The sequence below is a fragment of the Cannabis sativa genome, chromosome 6 (genome assembly GCF_029168945.1).
Source record: "Cannabis sativa cultivar Pink pepper isolate KNU-18-1 chromosome 6, ASM2916894v1, whole genome shotgun sequence".
NCBI lineage: Eukaryota > Viridiplantae > Streptophyta > Magnoliopsida > Rosales > Cannabaceae > Cannabis > Cannabis sativa.
This window is the reverse complement of record NC_083606.1, coordinates 70,831,514-70,851,329: the sequence shown is the minus strand read 5'-3', so window position 1 is coordinate 70,851,329 and position 19,816 is coordinate 70,831,514. Positions and strand designations below refer to the sequence as shown.

Here is a 19,816-nt window from a genome sequence, read left to right as displayed (position 1 = left end):
AGGTCTGGGTCCGAGTCCGATATTGGGTCCTTATTTGGGTTAGGTTCGATGCCGGGATGTAGGTTTAGGTTTGAGTCTACGTTTGGCTCTTGATCTAGGTTTAGGTTTGGGTTTGGGTCGGGGTCTGAGGTCTAGGGTCTGGAGTCCAAGGTCCAGGTCTGGATTGAGGTCTGGGGTCAGGTTTGGTCCCAGAGTAGGGCCAGGTCTGGGTCTGAGTTGAGGTATGGGGTCGGGTCCGGTCCAGGACCAGGGCTGCGTTTGGGTCTAGGTTTGAGTTTAGGTCAGGATCTATGGTCCAAGGTCAGGGGTCCAGGGACTGGTGTCCGGAGTTGGGTCCGGGGATATGTTAAGGCTGGGTTTGGGTTTTGATCCAGGTCATATCAAGTTAGGTTCGATGTTGGGTACGAGTTTAGGGTCGGGGATCGAGGTCAATGTTCGAGTCTAGGTCTGAAACCTAGTCTGGGTCCGGGTCTGGGTTGGGGTTCGGGGTTCGGGGTCCAAGGTCTAGGTCTGAATTGAGATCCGGGCTCAGGTCTGGGTCTGGGGCTAGGACGGGGACCGTCTGGGTCTAGGTCCGGGTTTAGGTTCGGGTCAGAGCCTGAGGCCGGTTTGAGGTCTAAGTGGGGGTCAAGGGTCCAGGGTCTTGGGTCCGGGCTCGGGTCGTGTCTGTGTTCGGCTCTGAGTTCGGGGTCCGCCTCGTGGTCGCCTCGTGTTAGGGTTAGGAGTCCAAGGTCTGGGGTTTAGGGTTCAGGTCAGAATTGAGGCCCAGGATCTGGGGCTAGGTGTGGGGCTGGGGTGGGAGTCAATTCTGGGTCTGGGTCCAAAACTGGGTCTGAGTCGGGATCTTGGAGTATAGGTCCGAGTCTTGGATCAAAGGTGGACCCAACCCCAGACCCTTTCTAAATATTATACCAAAAATATAAATGGGGCAAGTCGGCCTTGTTTCAAAACTTGCCCCTATTATATAGGGCAAAGTTTATAATAGGGGCAAGTTTGGACTTGAGATCGCTCTATTTCGTCATTCCTATAACAATGAATACATGCACAAGTCTTGCAACTGCAAATTTGGAGTAATTTATCGGCAACATTAATTGCTTTTCATTTTGTTGGCGAAGGTTCACTAAATGTCCTATCAGCGGGTAGATGTTGTACGATACAAGTTTTTTTATAATTTATTATTTTTCATTTTATATCTTAATATAAATGATAAAAAAATTAAGAGAAAATAACAAAAATTAGAATAAATACTTTATTTTAACTCTTAAATAAATACATGAGTTTGTAATAAGTTTATGTTGGTTATAAGGTTGATCATGCTTTAAAAGGATGAGATAATAATTAAAATAAATAATCATCTTATTTTTAGGAGTATTGCTATAGGGTATTAAGGTGCTAAGTACTATTAAATGTTGTTTTTTAATTAGTTAGTGATTTTTATACTTTTTATTAAAATAAAATAAGTGAGAACTGATATTAAATTACACTCACGATTAAGCACCAATATGAGTGCCCTTTAGTAGTAGTACCTCGTTGAAGCCGTTTTCAAGAGTAATTTATAAATTTGTCATTTAATAAATTGAAGCCAAAAGAAGAAAAGTAGTTGGAGAGATGTACCTAAAGTTAGGACCACATCAAATATAGGAAAGCTTAATTATCTACCTACGAAACAAAAATTAAGAGAAATGTGCACCACACCTTGTCCATGCGCTTATCACTTTTAATATAGATATTTTAAACAACAAAATTTGTACCACATAATTTTAATTTCAACATGTGAAATATATATGCCAGATTTCGCGTACATATGTTATTTTGTTTCCTTTGTTTGTTTTTCTTTGAAAAATAAGCCAGGATACAAAATACATTAGGCTCCTCTAAGTAACCGGTAGTGTTCATAGTCAAGGCTCTTAATTATGAGCCACTAAATTTGAAATTCTAGAAATTTTAGTAAAATTACATCCTAACAACAAGTTGGAATTAGTATTTGAACAAGTAATGATACAATTTAATATCCAGTCCTACTTATTTTAATGAGTAAATACTATTTTGGACTCTGTGTTTTGCAAAAGTTATAAATTAGACCATCTATTTTATGATTGATAAAATGGGTCTTATATTTTTAAAAATGGTAAAAATAAGACTATGAGCTCAATTTTCAACAATTTTATTTTTTAATGTAACCAATTTTAACACAATTTCTAACACAAACAGATACAGAAAATATAATCAATTTGTCATAACATCTCTAGATCAGATTATTATTAAGTTTTATAGGGTCCTATTTGTACAATTTTAGAAAATACAGGATTCATTTTGTCATTTAACAAAATAGTCAATGGTCCAATTAGTAACTTTTGCAAAACACATGGTCCAAAATATTATTTACCCTATTTTAATTTAATAAAAAAATATAGTGAACCCGCTAACTAATTATAAGGCGTCATGTCATAAAAGTATTAGGCACCTTGGTACGTGTGCCTCATAACAATGCTCAATATAACAATTAGTACACATGTCACTACAATTTTAGCTTTTAGCTAGATGCGATTATTTTTGCTGAAAATAAAAATAAAAGTTTAGAAATAAATTTATAAAAATTATAAGTTTATAAACAAAAGTTTAGAAATTAATTTTATTTTTTATCATTTGTTTCCATTTTTAATTTTATTCATGTGTTTTTATTATTTTAGTTGATATAGTTAAAATTATTTAACAAGTTACAAATTTTTATTCTTATTTATGTATTTTTACTACTTACTAGTTATTCATAAATTATATAACTAATAAGTAGTAAAATAAAGAAAATTTTAATTTTGTAGTATTTTATTATCCAACTTATCGGTTTCTAGCTAGTTTGATGTATATATTTACTAATTTTTATTATTATTTAATTATGAATGCTTAGTAGAGTTTTAATATCTTAAATATTCATCCGTAATGAAGCAGGTTCTGCGATAGCTTGTACTGCGGTCGGATAGGTGGAATAATATGCATGTTAATGAGTTTGGATATCTTAAAAATTCATCTGTACTGAAGTAGGTTCTGCGAATATATGTACGACATTCCAATGGGTGGTAAATTTTTGTATATTGCTAAATGTTGTTGTGATTTTTTTATATTTTTTTTGGATTGCGTTTTGTTATTATTAATATCTTTAAAATTTTTGAAAATGTTTAATTATAATTGTTATGCTGCCGAAATTTTAGTAAATCTAATTAAGACTAATTACTAGTTAGTAATTTAGTATGCTATAATTAATTACTAGTTAAAATTTTGGTATACTATAATTAGTTACTAGTAAAGTATACCTTGTTCCTGCTTCTTCTTCCTCCCATTTCAGCCATTATTTGATCATTTTCCAAACCAGAGAGAAAACTCCCATTATATATAAGAGTGGAATATATTTGATCAATTAAGTTTTGAAATATATGTGTATTATATGTATTAAATTTTTAAATTAATATTTTCTTTACACTAAAATTTTAATTGTATTTATAATTTTTTTTATATTTTTTTATAAATATACGTGGATTATATTAGATCGGTTATTTTATATGTTAATCAATATTCAATACGTACGATTGTAGATTTTGAATTTTTTAATCTAATCTAATCTAATCTGCATAAGTGCGGATATTCACATTTGTGAATTAGATTGATTTAAATTGACTATTTTGTCAACACTCCTAATTTTATGACTAAATACACATTTAATAATAAAAATATATGATTTTTTTGATTAATAATTTTCGTTTCAATATTTAAATTTAATGATCACGTGCATATATATTAATTTGACGTACGTGGCAAGTGGTATTATCATACATATTCTCATTATAAGTAATAATAAGTTTGTCGAAACACATCATCGATTTTATCAATATACATTACTCCCACTATATATCTCATCCACACAATTAAAGGAAGAACAATAGAATATGGAAGCCCAACAAGTTCTCCCTATCATGAAAAGTGGTGATGGCAACACAAGCTATGCAAAAAACTCTTCACTTCAAGTAAGTGCACCACACATATCATTTTTTATCATTGTTATATCTTACATATATAAAAAGAGTGAATACATATACTATTGATCCAAAACGTCAACCAAAACGGTGCGTTTTTATTACTTTCCAACAGTATAGTTTGGTATAGAGTGATCCTTGCATGTGATGTGGGAGGGTAACTTTCATTTTTCATTTTTTATTTTCAAAGTGCTATTTTTGTCTGTTTTTCACATTTCAAGCTAAGGTATATATAAATATATCTTACCTTATATATAAAATGGCTATGTAACGGTTTTTGTTGTGTCCTTTTAACAGTTTGTTATCTATTTAACAGAATATACTCAAAAACAAGTTAACTTTAACAGACATTTATTTAAGAAACCATTTACAACAATTATACAAAACAACATAATTATTCAGAATCGGTAGATACCTATTCACAGAAGCACCCATTCATTTACACATGTTATATATGAAAAATTAAACATTTTCGCAACAATTATACAAAACAAAAACTTTGTGTGCTGCCGCTTCCAAATTAATTTCCACTCATTCTTGAAGCCTTATAATCTGATTAAATCTGCAAAGTTCTCACTGCAATCTGTAAAAGTATTTCTTATACGCTTCATTATTGTAAATTTAATAACAATAAATTTATAGAGAAAACTTAATAAATTTAATAGCAGATTGAAAGAAGGAGATTGATAGAAATTTTATTTTATATATGTATATTATATATTTGATTTATATTTTCATTATATATAAGGTAACAGAACTACAAACCTGGAATTATCTTTGATTATTTTCATTAATGGACTATGATAACATCAGTCCTCTTGCTCTGCTTCCCCTCCCTTTCTCTATGGCCTTCCCTTCAATCGTTTTTTAAAGCAGAAAGAATCGACTTTTGAAGAAAATCGATGGATAAAGAGGAGTCTTCTTCCTCTGCCATTCTCTATGCCTTTCCTTCAATCTTTGATTTCCTATAAAAAAAATGGCTTCTATGTAACAGAAAAAAAAAATAGAACCATACAAAGCATATACCTGTGAGATTTAGTGTGAATAGCCAAACATTCTTTAACGGCGCCACCATTACCACAATCGGTAGCAAGAAGAAGAAGAGAAGTTGACATCTTGAGTGAACCCTAACCCTAGAAACCATTGTAGAGGTGCGACTGTAAGGTTGAAGAAAAAGAAAGAAACTTTGAATAACCCTAGAAACCTTCGGCTGTGAAAAGAAAGGAGAAGAAGTTTGGAAAAATTTGAATGAGGGAAATTGAAATGAACGGCTGAAGTAGATATTAGTGTTTTGGAAATTTACCTTTTATATTAGGGTTATGGCATTAGGGTTTCTTTGTTTGTTTGTGTATTGGGCTTATCTCATCTCTTGTTGGGCTTAACTAATTGATAGAAAGAATCTTAGTTTCACCCTTTTTGACTATGCAACTTTGATTTCGTGTAATAATAAAAATGTCAAATATGATACACCTATGATACACATGGTAATCAAAATTAGTCAAATATAGTCATATATATCATAATTAATAATTATTTGTATGTATTTTAGGATAGTCTTTAGCTAAATAATTAATGATTTATTTTTAACCTTTAATTTAATTGATACACTTAATTAATTATGATGTTATTCATTTTAATTATATATAATATACTTTTTAATTATGAGAGACATCCAATAGAATTCCTCAACCATAAAAAAAAAATTGCTTCTGCCGTAAGAAGAAAGGAGAAGAAGAGTTAATAAATTGGAATTTTTTAGACAAAATAATGGCTGCCAAAAGTGATTTAAAATTACATGGAAAATTACTTAGGGTTTGCCAATTAGAGCTTCTTTTTTCCTGGGCTGACTTTACATTTTGGGCCGAATAATTAGTTTTTAAATATACCATTTTTTTTGTATGCTTAATTAATTAATAAGTGTCGTTCTCTTACTTACTAAATTGGTTAGTGATCTTTAATGGAATTTTTAGATTTCAACTTTACTAATTACTATTCAGATCAAAAAAACAAAAACTTTACTAATTACTACATGGTGTAACCAATCATTTATCTTAGTAAACAAAACAAATGATAAGAACAGGAAAAGAAATAAGAAAGAAAAATTAACAAATGCATAATATTGAAATATTGATAGTATACTTTTAAATACAATTCGTACTATATTATTTCACATGATTCGATTGATATATATTATAATATATAATAAATTTTATAAATTATATTATTTTCAATTTTTTATGTTTCTAACACTATAGTTAATAAATATTAAAAATGACAGAATTAACCAATATGGAGACTACAATCAACAATATCAATCCAACAACAAGTAACTGGAAAGCAAAGATGATCGTTGGTTATAAGTCATTGGTGCAAACAAGTCCATACAAGCATAAAAAATATCTAAAGTTAACTCTTATTGATACAAAGGTAAATTAATTTATTTAATACTCAATTGAATGTTAAATATTATTTTTTAAATTTCATAAATTTAATTGAAATTGTATACTTACTTTAACACAGGGAAATAAAGTAGAAGCTACAATTTTTGAATCTGATATTGACACTTGGAAAGATACATTAAATATGTATCAATGGTATTACATCAGTAATGCACGTGTTACTAAAGCACATGACCATTTTAAATACAAAGATTATCCATACCAATGGATAATCACATGTACAACAAAAATAGAAGAATCGACAAAAAATGAAGATAAAAACCAACAACCAGAGTACAAAATAGTCAACTTTAATGACTTAGACCCCTACATATCTTCTAAAGAAGACCTTGGTAATTATATATTAATATACTTAATATATTTTATTTCTATGTAAATATTTTATTAAATCTAAACAAAATTAATAATCAAAATGCAGATATATTAGCCGTCGCAATACAAGTCAAGGAACCGAAAGATGTAACAACAACCTATGGAATAAAAAGAATACAAGAAATATATTTGATTGATAAGAGGTAAAAAAAAAACTTGACTAAACTAAATTTAAATTCCTATTAAAATAAATTAAAATTTTAAATTATATTATATAAACTTAACAAATATTTATAATGTTTAGTTTCAAGCCAATTTGTTTAACCATGTGGGGTCGCTTTGTCAATGATGAAGCCCAAAAAATATCGGACATGATCGATGAAAAACCAATCATACTTGCAACAAATATATCTGCAAAACCATTCAAAGGTAATTACTGCAATTATATATATATTTATACTACAGAAAAATTACAGGCACAACATGTGAAATAGATTTATATATATAATTATTAATAATTAATTATAAAATATATAACTGAGAAATTTAAAATAACAAAAAAATTATTTATATAATATAAAAAAATAAAGAAATATAAACTTTTCAAAATATTTTTTTAGGACTATTAATGTAACTATATATTATATCAAAAACTTCTATATATATTCAATGAAATTTTTAAATATACATTAATAATTAGTTATACACTAATAACAGTAATTCATATAGAAGTTGGTGTTTTGGTAGATTTTATAGATAATAATTTATTCATTCATTGTTTTAATTTTATATAAGGCTTAACTTTGTCAACGACAAAAATGACTAACATCATAATCAATCCGCGACTACAACAAGCAACAATAATGAAAAAATAGTAAATTCTCAAATAAATTAAATTCATTATATTATCAAATAAACAACTAATAAAAAATTACAACATATAATTAATTATAACATTTCTCAGGGCAGACAAGAATAAATTAAAAATAAAAAATATAATTGCAAAAAGTTGTACATATCCATCAGCCTCTTCATCATCAGTTGGAATTAGAGAAATTGTGAAGATCGGAAATATCCAATATTTAATGACAGCTTTACAACCAACAACGGTAAAATTTACTTTCTATATATTAATAATTATATCTAAAAATATTGCTAACTATTTTATATAATCTAATTATTTAGATTGCAAAATTCTGGATACAAGGAAAAGTTGTTATTACAAATTTATCACAATCATTCTACTACATGTCATGTCGTGGATGTAACAAAGGAGCTCAAAAAAACTACAATGAAAGATTTCTTTGTTTATGTGGATATGAATCAACAGCTACACCACGGTACCTATCTAATATAATAAATATAAATATCAAACATATATTTAAAATAGAATATTAATATATATATATAAATTGTACTATATTTGCAGTGCAAGAATATATGGTCAAATAAATGACGATACTGGAAGCGTATCTGTAATTATGTTTGGTCATGAAGCAGAACAAGTTTTGGGTTGTTATGCAAAAAAAATAATAGAATATTCTGAAGAGGTATAGTTTCAATTTACACATATTTATTTCTTTATATACTAAAAAAAAAGAAAACTAATACCAACTTTTATAATTTATTTCTCAGGAAAAGAATAAACATATTGAAAATGTTATAAACGAATTGACAACTAAGTATTGGATACTACAAATTTATGTTGACCAAGAGAAGATGAAGACTCAAAGATACAAAAATTTCAATGTATACTCAATTGAAGAAGCAAAACAAGAAGAAGTTGCTAATTCTTCATCTTAAATTATAAATAACATAAAACTAATATTTTATGAATTAGATATCTAATGTAAAATTTTAAAATATTTAAACATCTTATGTAAAAAAAATAGAACTTTAAAATTTATGAATATGTAAAATAATATAATATGTAAATATATAATGAAACACAACGTGCTTTGCACGTAGTTGCCGCCTAGTATATATATTATATATATATATACTAGATGAAAATTACGTGGCGAGCCACGTAAATATTAGTTTTATATAAGTTCTAGTAATTTTTGTTTAAGAATTCAGTAATTAAGCAACGACAACAACAATGGTAGATAGATCTATTTAAGTTTTTCATATTTATAAAGATTATAAATCTAAACTTTTAATTTTCTTGATTTGAGATTTTGAATTGTTCTGATTTATTTGTTTATGAATTTATTGAAATACTTGAATATTTATTTGTTCTGATTTTGAATTGTTCTTATTTATTGATACTTGAATATTTATATTGATACTTGAATATTTATATTGATGATTGTTAATTTGAGAATTTATTATAATGAATCATAATCATAAAATAAGTTTGAGAATTTATTATATTCAATGTTGGAATGAAAATGACAGCATGTCATATAAGTGTCCTCAAAGCATACAGGTACATGGGTTTTAGATTGAAAAAAAGTTGAATAAAGTAAATTGTGGATAAAATACCAATAGTCCAATATTTTTCCCCATAAGCATTTTCCATGATGGCTCTGGTAAGAGGTGCAAGGTAGCAAGTTCCTCCCCAAGTGGTACCATTTCTTGCTGCTGAGACATTTCTTTCGTGCAGCTTTTTCATAAGATAAGTAACAAGATTAGTCGAAATCACATAGTAAGCCAAACGTTCACAAATTTCTAAGCACAAATATAGAGTAAAAATGCTTATAGTTAGAGCAATATAATACCTAGATTGAAGGGACAAGCTTTTCAAGTTCCAATATTATGCTTCAACACACTGTTTCTTTTAAGCCAACAGAGTCATCATTGATGTAGTCTACTTTCTTCAATCTGAAATGAAATACTCAAAAAATTATGTCTAATGACTCTTATCCAAGAATCTATATCAAAAAAACACCATTGTGACTAATACAAAAACAAATCTTATAACTAAAAGATGTGATTCTTCTCTTACTCCCTCTATAATACAAACAATATTAATTAGTGGGTTATACAGAAATAAGTAATCAAAAATTAAAGGAAACTTTCACCTTCCTAGTTTCCATCTAAAGCAAGCAAAAACTAAAAAGAAAAAAAATGATACTTTGGCAAAGATATATAGCAGAAGAAAGTTGATCATAAATATTCTCATTACATCTAATCCAATCATGAAACAAGATAAAAACAACCATGGAAGTTATTCCCCCAACAAACACAAATATATAGTAGCAATAATTAAGAGAAAATTAAAAATTCGTCCAATAATTTACAAAATCAGTGGTATCATAACCTATATTGGATGATTTTGCAACAAATTAATTCATTTGCTGATTCAAATCATCAAGAACATTTGCATTTGCAGACAGTTTGCCTTCAAATAACTCCTTATCTTTCTCAGCTATTAAAAGAAGGAAACTACAATTAGCATTATTTTCCTTTCAATAACATTAAACTCGTAATAAAAACAGAATAGAAAAATAGAGCTCCAAATATATTGTATATATATCCATAATGTATGTACCATCATGAACTTGACTGGCTAATTGCTTTAAAGTTTCAGTGAGTTGATCGTAGTGTTTTCGTAAGAAATTTAGATTCTAAGCCATTCCACAGCTTCTCATCCTCTTTCTGTTTCACCTTGAGTTTAGCATTTTCATTAAACGCATTCTATAACTTTTCTTCTAATGTTCTGCATTTAAATAGTTGATTAAATCACCATCAGTAATATCTATATCACTACATCTTCAGCCTCCCATAGAAAAAAGGAAGAATACCAAACCTTAACGATCATATATTGGTAAAAAATTCTTGTGTGCGAGCTTGATCGAACAAATTAAACGAAAGCACCGACAGACACAGGGAGAAACAAAGAGAGGTACCGCCATGTCTAGATCTGTCTTCACGGAAGCTTGCTCTTTCACCAGTTTCTCTAAAATAAAAATATCTGACAAAACAGTGTAAGGAAACATCCAAATTTTCAGAGAAAATAAGCCAAACAACCAACAATTCTCAGATAAAAATAGAACCTATAGTGCTCTTCAAATTCGTAAAGCTTCCAATATATATATAGTAGGGAACAAATAAAGATAGTTCCTGAATAGAAAATGGTCAAATAAAAATCATGATGTGAGAAATGTATAGTAAGTAACATAGATTGTAAAGCCTTTGATTACTTTATAAGAGTGGAAATTCTCTGTTTTTCTCCTTTTTTCTGCAATAAACATGAAATTTTGGTGTTTGCAATGGTTATAAATTGGGCTATGAAATTCATATTTAAACAAAAACAAAAAAACAGAAAAATCTATCTAATTAAATCACAAAAATTATATTTTTTTTTGCAAAGAAAAAATATCACTAAAATTATGAGTAGTTAACAACTTTTTTTTTCTAATTAAATAGTAGTTAACAACTTTAGCTATTAATTAAGTTTTTTTGTTTTTTTAGTTCATAAAAAATATATATACAAATATATATTCTCTTTTAGCCAAATTTAATGGCGTCGAAATATAAAATTGCCAGCTTTTATAAAATTGCCCGGGAATTGTTATGCCAGTATGCAAATAGAAAATTATAATTGCATTGAAATGCAAGAAGAAACTTACATGAGGAATAGTATAAGGCCTGAGTGCAAGCCCACCGGCAAAATGTATGCATGCAACTCCCACTGCCACACTCCAAATCGAAACAGCTCCCAGACCTGTCAAGAAATCCACCAGCAATATACAAGCTTAAAATGAATATATATCTATCTATCTATACCATTACCAAATTGACCATTTTGAATTTAAAATTCATGCATGAAACAATAGCCAATAGCCACTTAACAATAGAAAAGGCCTCACCAGAACTGGAACCAGACCCGGAATCCCTCCGGCAATCCAAGATCTAAAATTCATGCTTCTTCACAAAATAGAATACTGGGAATGTAATCGCAAGCGATAATTGAAAGGATTTCACAGTGTTCGGGGATTTAAAGAGTTGGGCTATGAGCTGACGGTGCTCTCCCTCCTGCGTCCCCCATTGACGATCTCTCCTCGCTACAGGCCTCTTCTTGCTCGTTCGTCCTCTTCTTCTCCGAACACGTTCAAGATCTGTAACGGAAACGATGAAAATAAATTGGGGATAGATGAAAATAAATTGGGGATAGTTCGGCATGCGATATACAGTGTAGTGTTTGGGGATTTAAAGAGTTGGGCATGCGATGAAAATGAATTGGGCTTCTTTTCTTCTTCTTCTTCTTCTGATTTGATAGACCTCCGCTCGTTCAGTCGCACATATTGTTGCAGCAGCTAGAATCGCACCTTTTGATAGGGCTTCTGAGATTGGAATCGATAACAAATTTAGAGAAAAATGATAGAGAAAAATCGATAACAGTGTTAATTTTAAAAATGTATTTTGGTTCTTCTCCGTTAAAGTTAACAGAATATTCTTTTATTTTTAAAGTATATTCTGTTAAACCAAGAATTGTCGTTAGATAGGCACTTTTAATATATAAAGATATATATATATATTTTCTTCATTAATTTGGTTAAACATCTTTTAATTAAGCTATTATAACTATATATATTTTTTCTTCATCAATTTGAAAAATCTCTTTCGAAAATTCTATAATACACCCCCTTAAAAGGGATACACCGATACATCTCTATCTGTCCGAAATAATATTTTAGTCAAGTTTATTCTCATGATCATGTAAATTATAATTATTTAAGACATCTTGCAAAATTTTAAGAAATTCGAAAAAATTTAACACACCAAAAATTGCGTTCAAACAGTGTGTTGCACGCATGACTATTTTATTTTATATGCGTGTAAAATAGAGTGTTTGAACATTATTTTCTATATTGTAAATTATTCCGAATTTCTCAAAATTTTATAGGATATCTTAAATAGCTATAATGTATATAAAAAAAATATTAAACTAAATATTTTCTCTGGATGCCGAAATAAGTAGAGGGTGCATCAGTACATCTATTTTAAGGGGATGTATTGTAAAATCACCAACATCATTTTAAGCTATTATAACTATTAGAAAATTCTATGTATTTTCTAAAAGGAATTTATTAATACACTAATATTGGTTTCGAGAGAAAAAAATTTTATTTAATTTTTTTTATGATAATGCAAGTTGTAATTATATAAGACAACTTGCAAGATTTTAAAAAATTAAATTAAACAAATCATGATTTTTATTTTATACGTATATGAAATAGACGGTTTAAATATTATTTTCTATTTTATAAATTATTCTGAATTTCTCAAAATTTTATAGAATATCTCAAATAATTATAATGTGTGTGACTATAAAAACAATTAGACTAAAAAAAATTTTGGATACCGAAACAAATAGAGGTGCACCATTACACATTTTTTAAGAGGATGCATTGTAGGAATCACCCATAACTATTTTGTTGAGTCTATTATATCTTATTTCTAAGTGCTCTAAAGATGTCTAAATACCAATACTATAACAAAAAATAATTTGTCTAAACCTTGATTTTTTTCCTTTGAACATATTTCCACCATAGCATTTTTATTTTACGGGATATTTATGGCGAAATTCTTTTAATATTTACAATTGTTACACATGTGACCCTAATAAAAAAAAGGTAGCAAAAATATCTTATCTTACGATTTTGTTACAATTGTACTATTTTTTGACTAAAGTATCAATTTAAAAACACGTGGTGACATATTATTAGATCACGTATTAAATAAGCTAAAGAAATATGTCACTACAAGTTTCTGAGTTGTCACTTAACGGGCTAAATGGACACTTAACAATAAAAAAAATAGTAATACTACAACAAAATCGTAAGGTAAGGTACTTCTGCCATAACTTTTTTTTTATAAGGGTTATATGTGTAACAATTACAAATGTTAAAAACGTTTCGCCGCAAATATCCCTTATTTTTAAAAAATATATATAATGAATTAAATCAAAACTTCTATAACTTATTATATTTGTTTTTGAAAAAAAAAATATATATTTATCTTTAAAATTTAGATTTTTTATTTTGGGATAATAAAAAAAAGGTCTCCTCTATTTTACATAAACTCTAATTTGGAATCTCAAATTTTTTTTAAAAAAAAACCTTGTGTTATTAAAATGGTAAAAATAATCTTTTAGACTCAATTTTAGTTGAATTTTGTTTTAAGCAATTCTTTTTTTAATTGAGCTGAAATTAGATTTTAAATAATTTAAAAATTATAATTATTAAAAATAAAAATACTGTTGCTTTTTTTAATGAAAAAAATTCACTAAAAATATGTTAAGGGGATTATTTTTTAACATTTGAATTATTATATGATCATTTTTATTATTTTTTAAAACAGAAGGTCTGAAATAGAATTTAATATAGCAGGGGAGACCTTTTTTTTTCCTTTTTATGTTATCCTTTTTTTTAACCTTTAAATCTATTTTTACTGTACCATTTTTATTTCACCAACAAAGTCTATAATTAAATTGATATAAATTTTTATTATTTTATATATTTTTTGTTCCAAAATTATTGGTTAACACATTAAAATTAGTTAAGTTATAAATATTGAGAAATATTCAAATTACACATATTTTACACTGTATAATTAATCTCAAGTACAATATAATGTGATATAATACTTAAAAGTATATATAAATAATATTTAATTCATATTATTTTAAATAATAAATGTGTAAAATTTAAATGTGTATTTAGCATTTTCATTATTTATATATACTACATAATTTAAGCTAAACACTTCGATCATTTAGTTGTCATATCATGTGTTGCATTAATCAAATTATTTGAACGTATTCTTTTAAATAAGGAAAATTTAATATTTCATGTCTACATTTAGTCAAAAAAAAAAATATAAACCAGAGTTAAATACGATCTTTAATAATATATGTTACACGTGCAACGCACGTTCAAAAGCTAGTATCTATAGAAATATGCGATAAAAGTCTTCAAAAAATCCAGGTGACATTTTTTGTAAGTTCGTTAGTTATTTTTTAACTGAGCCGTTAGTTATTTAAAAATATCACGTGTTAGAAATTTTATTAGTCCAAATTATATATGGTTTAATAAAAATAATTTTTAAAAATAAAATATATTATTTAAAAATCATAAAAAAATGAAATTTTTATTATCTTTTTTATCTTTTTCTTTTTTTCTTTTCTTTCTCTTTTTTCTTCTTCACCTTCTTCATCTTCATTTAGATTCCAAACGCAACCCTAATCTCCACCAACCCACCCTATCTCCACCCCACCCCAACTAGACCCCTGCCACGACGAAGCCTTGTCGTCAAAAATGGAGACCACCGATTTTGCAATTTCTCCTCCGTTATGGTTTTAGATTTGAAGTTTTTATTTCAGCAAACCCAGATGTCGTCGTCCACCCTGTCATCGTCCATTTGTTCTCGTCATGTCGTCGTTATCATCTTCTTCCATTTACTCCTTGTCAGATCTCGTGCTCGTTATGTTGCCGTGAAAAAGTTTATTGTTATTCTTAAGTTGGCCGACGGTGCAAAGAAAAAAAATAGAGGCCTTTGTTTTGTTCTTGATCATGTTTTGGGTTTCTAGTAGTTGGTATATAAAGGTGATGAACTTATATTGGTTAGTGCATGCTGGGTTTTTAATCAAAAAGGAATTTTAGGAATTTTTAATTTCTATGGCTGAGGATGGTGGTGGTTGAGACTGGTGTGGCTGGAGGAAGAAGACTAGGTGGGGGTCGGGTGTGGCTTGAGGGAGAAGACAAGGAGAAAAAAAAAACAGATTTTAAAATATATTTTTTTAATTTGAAATTATTATTATTTAGACCAATAACACTTAGACATGTGGTAATTTTGAATAGCTTAACGGAGTAGTTAAAATAAGGATTAAGGGACTTAAAAAAAAAGTGAGCTTACAAACTACTGGCGCTATTTTTGGAGGTTGGGGACTAATTATATGCAACAAAGTGAATTTTTGTGGGACTTTTGCCGTAAATTTCCCTATATCTATACAAACTAATTTGCTAATTTGTTAATATATTATTGGGTGATTCTACAATATATCCTATTAAAAGGAGTGTACTGGTGCAAACCCTAACTGTTTTGGATTGGCCCAATATTTTTTAATAGTAGTATACGTTATAGTTATTTAAGACATTTTGCAAAATTTTAAAAAATTCAAAATAATTTACAATATAAAATTCAATGCTCAAAGTACTGTCTATTTCACACACGTATAAAATAAAAAAGTCATGTAACAAATTTTTTGAACCCTATTTTCGACGTGCTAATATCTTAAATAACTACAACCTATACGATCATAAAAAAATCCAAGCAGATAATTGTGCATTGGCACACCCCTTTCAATAGCAATGTAGATTAATTTTCCTATATTATGTGATATTTTATACAGAAAATGGTTATTTCAAAAGTGAGAGGCACAGTAGAAAATGCTGCTTTGGAAGTTTATTGCAATATCTTACCAGATTGTATGAGAATAGCTGATTTGGGTTGCTCTTCCGGGCCAAACTCCTTGGCTATTACATCTTACATTTTGGAAGCAATAATGTCATCATCCCAATTCTTGAGTCATCATCATCAGAATCCATTAACATTCCAAGTGTTCCTCAATGATCTTCTCGAAAACGATTTCAACACCATATTTCAATCGCTTTCGAGCTTCTATGAGGATCTGAAGAAGAAGGAGAAGAAGAATGAAAAACGAGACGAGTTTATTGATCCCTTGTGCTTTGTCATGGCCATGCCAGGGAGCTTCTATGGAAGACTTTTCCCTAATAACTTCATACATTTCTTTCACTCTTCTTACAGTTTACATTGGTTGTCTAAGGTACATATATAAAATATATATATATATATATATATATATATACACAAAGTGGTCTAATAACATATTTCAGGCATATAAAGATCTAATAATCTTCAAATTTTGACAGAATATATTGCCAATATGATTTCTTATATATAATAATTGATGTGTTTTTAAGGTTCCAAAAGGGTTAGTTAGTGAAAGAGGAGAAGCATATAACAAAGGAAATATTTATATTACGAAAAGAAGTCCGGATGTGGTTGTGAAGGCTTATTTGGGTCAATTTGAAGAGGATTTCACAACCTTTTTAAGGTGTCGTTCAGAAGAAATTGTGGTTGGTGGATGCATGGTACTTACAATGTTGGGAAGTATTATAAGTAATGATCCTAAACATTTGATGGAAGTAATGGGAAGAGCCTTCAATGACATGGTCTCCGAGGTACATATATATACAATCAAATAATTATATATATATATATATGAATTATAATTATTATGATAGGAAAAATTTATACAAGTGAAGTTTTTTTTAGAGGTGTAGTTAGAATAGGTATATACTCCTATATATATATATATATATATCTGTTTTGTGGTAACTAAAAAAGTCTTTTTATTCACTTTATTATTAATTTTTTTTTTTATGATTATGTATATTGTAATTATTTTGGATCACTTACAAATTACTACTTGCAAATTTTTAAAAGATTTTGAATATATATAGAGAAAAATCATGGTTCAAATATTTTATTGTATTTTTTTTATACATGTGATAAGTAACTGTTTGAAACTCATTAGACTATACCTAAATAACTATAATATTTGTACGTGATGAGGGATGTATCGAAACACTCTTTTTTGGGTGTACTATTGATAAAGTAAATATATTAGAATGTATTCACTACAAAAAAAAAAAAAAAAAGAATACTATTTTTAGTGATAATTTTTTAAGGGTAAATACCATTTTGGACCCTGTGTTTTTCAAAAGTCATTAATTGGACCCTTTATTTTGTTACATAACAAAATAGACCTTGTATTTTCTAAAATGGTACAAATAGGACCCTGAATTAATTTTTTGTCAAAATAAAATTTAATTATAATCCGATCTAAAAGTGTTATGACAAAATTGTTTACATTTTCTGGATCTGTTTGTATTAAGAATTGTTTTCAAGTTGATTATATTAAAAAAAAAAAGTTGTCAAAAATTAAGCTCAATGTCATATTTTCAATATTTTGGAAAATACAGGGTCCATTTTGTCATTTAACAAAACACAGGGTCCAATCGGTAACTTTTGCAAAACACAAAGTCTAAAATGGTATTTACCCATTTTTTAAGGGAAATTTTATTTACACCCCAAAATTTTCTAGAAGCACCACATTTTAATAATTTTAATTTAATTTAAAATTTATATTTTTAATTGTACTAAATTTTTTCAACTTTTTTCTTCCAATTCATATTCTTTAAAAATATACTTATCAAACAAAATTAAATTATATTTTAAATATTATAACAAAAAAAATAAAATAAAAAATTTTATGAGATTTTCTTAGAAAAGAAATAAAAAAATATATACATGAGTTAAAAAAAATTATCAAAATGAAATCAAAATAAGTATTGAAATTAATATAAAATAATGTGAGGAAAAAATTTTAAAAAAAATATTAAGAGTAATTTTTAAAAATTATTTAAGTTTATATTTTTTTTAATAATGGAGTGTATTTATAATCTTATGCGGTGCAAATAAAAGTCCCCTTTTTTGATCACAATATAATTTTTTTTGACTAAATGTGTTTTTTAATCACAACAAAACTATTTGTGACTAAAATATTGTCTTTAGATACAAAAATGTCATTAATTTAGTTTTAGTCACAACAAATATTGTGACTAAAAATACATTTAATTACTGTAAATTGTGATTTTATAAAATATTTTTAATCACAACATAAAAATAATAATTTATAATTAGTGATCATTTTTTAACTTTAAATTACAAATTCTATTGTAACCTAACTAAAAATAAGACTTTTTAAGTAATTATTGCTTATTTGTGGTTAGTGGTCCTAGTATTAGTATTGTAGTGACGTGTAGTTTTTATTTACTTCTAGAATGTACCCCTTAGTTTGCGTATGTAATTGAGCTGGTTTTGGTATATATTCTTTTCAACTTTGTAGACTTACCTAATATTATACACAATATATTTCTAATAAACTAATAATAATAATAACCTATATCTTACATTTTAGGGCATAATTGAAGAGAAGAGTTTGGATAATTGTAACATAGCTGTGTATTGTCCGAGTGGAAAGGAAGTGAGAAAAGTGATTGAAGAAGAAGGATCTTTCGAGTTACAAAAGATGGAAATGTTTGAACTTGCTTATGATGCTGGGTTTATTAATAATGCAAAAATAAGAGAAACCAATAATGATGATAAGTACAATAGAGCAAAGTATGTGTCGGATTACATGAGAGCAGTTTTTGAGTCTATATTACAAAAACATTTTGGAGAAAGTGTCCTTGATGATTTTTTCATGAGGTTCACTCACAAGATCATTGAATCATCATTGGCTAATGAAAATTGGCCATACATAAACTTTGTTATTTCATTGACAAAGAATAATTAAGCAAGTAAAGTAACAAACTTTACATTTTGAGTATTTTTATGGTAGGGAAATATATGTGTAGGAACAACTTTAATTAATATATATATATATATATATATATATTTATAAGAGATGAATGTAGTTAATTATTGTGGTGTGTATTTGAATTATTATTTGTTAAAGTTGTTTCAAAAGTCAATTAACTTTTTTAGTTCTATGCTTTATATATATGACTTTTCTTTTCTTTATTTTGTTTGGTAAATAAGCTAACATTTCATTGCTAATTAACTAACAAATTTACAACCTACCCACTGGAGAAACAGCCCAATCATAAGGTGTTATATAATTATGTGGCGTGTTATTAATTATGTGTCAGATCATATATATTTTAATTTAATAATTATTATAAAATATTACTAATTATTTATAATATTGCTTCATTATGTGATAGTTGTAATCTAATAACAATGCTTTCTTTTTTCTTTTCTTGTAAATTACTCATTTGTACTGCTCATTTCAAGTTTGTACAAGTTTTCAACCAGTTAATGTATACCTGTGAACACTTATTTTTGTAAATATCCTTTAATTATAGTAAATAAACAATGTTCTTCTTTATCATTCTGTAGTTATAGTGAACAATTATTTTT

General features: G+C 27.8%; 2 protein-coding genes and 2 long non-coding RNA genes across 5 annotated transcripts; 2 read left to right on the top strand and 2 right to left on the bottom strand.

Moving 5' to 3' along the window:
* Positions 1-3,853: 3,853 nt before the first annotated feature.
* On the top strand, positions 3,854-19,195 carry LOC115695751 (7-methylxanthosine synthase 1-like). Its single transcript, XM_030622831.2, has 4 exons — positions 3,854-4,016; positions 16,158-16,592; positions 16,750-17,010; positions 18,813-19,195. Exons 1-4 carry the CDS (start codon positions 3,939-3,941, stop codon positions 19,188-19,190), a joined length of 1,152 nt encoding a protein of 383 aa, XP_030478691.2. The 5' UTR covers positions 3,854-3,938; the 3' UTR covers positions 19,191-19,195.
* Positions 4,402-5,490, bottom strand: LOC133038913 (uncharacterized). The gene is made up of 2 exons (XR_009688505.1): positions 5,052-5,490; positions 4,402-4,608 (listed from the first exon to the last, which is right to left on the bottom strand). It is a non-coding gene; the product is annotated as an uncharacterized LOC133038913 (long non-coding RNA).
* Positions 6,309-8,902, top strand: LOC115721981 (replication protein A 70 kDa DNA-binding subunit B-like). The gene is made up of 7 exons (XM_061117560.1): positions 6,309-6,452; positions 6,546-6,816; positions 6,903-6,999; positions 7,101-7,225; positions 7,982-8,136; positions 8,226-8,346; positions 8,432-8,902. The coding sequence occupies exons 1-5, from the start codon at positions 6,315-6,317 to the stop codon at positions 8,062-8,064; spliced, it is 714 nt and encodes a 237-aa protein (XP_060973543.1). The 5' UTR covers positions 6,309-6,314; the 3' UTR covers positions 8,065-8,136; positions 8,226-8,346; positions 8,432-8,902.
* Positions 9,216-10,793, bottom strand: LOC115717028 (uncharacterized). Of its 2 annotated transcripts, none has more exons than XR_009688664.1 (4): positions 10,551-10,793; positions 10,293-10,460; positions 9,520-10,169; positions 9,216-9,404 (listed from the first exon to the last, which is right to left on the bottom strand). It is a non-coding gene; the product is annotated as an uncharacterized LOC115717028 (long non-coding RNA). The 2 variants fall into 2 exon arrangements; XR_004011668.2 differs by having other exon boundaries at positions 9,520-9,622.
* Positions 19,196-19,816: the final 621 nt, after the last annotated feature.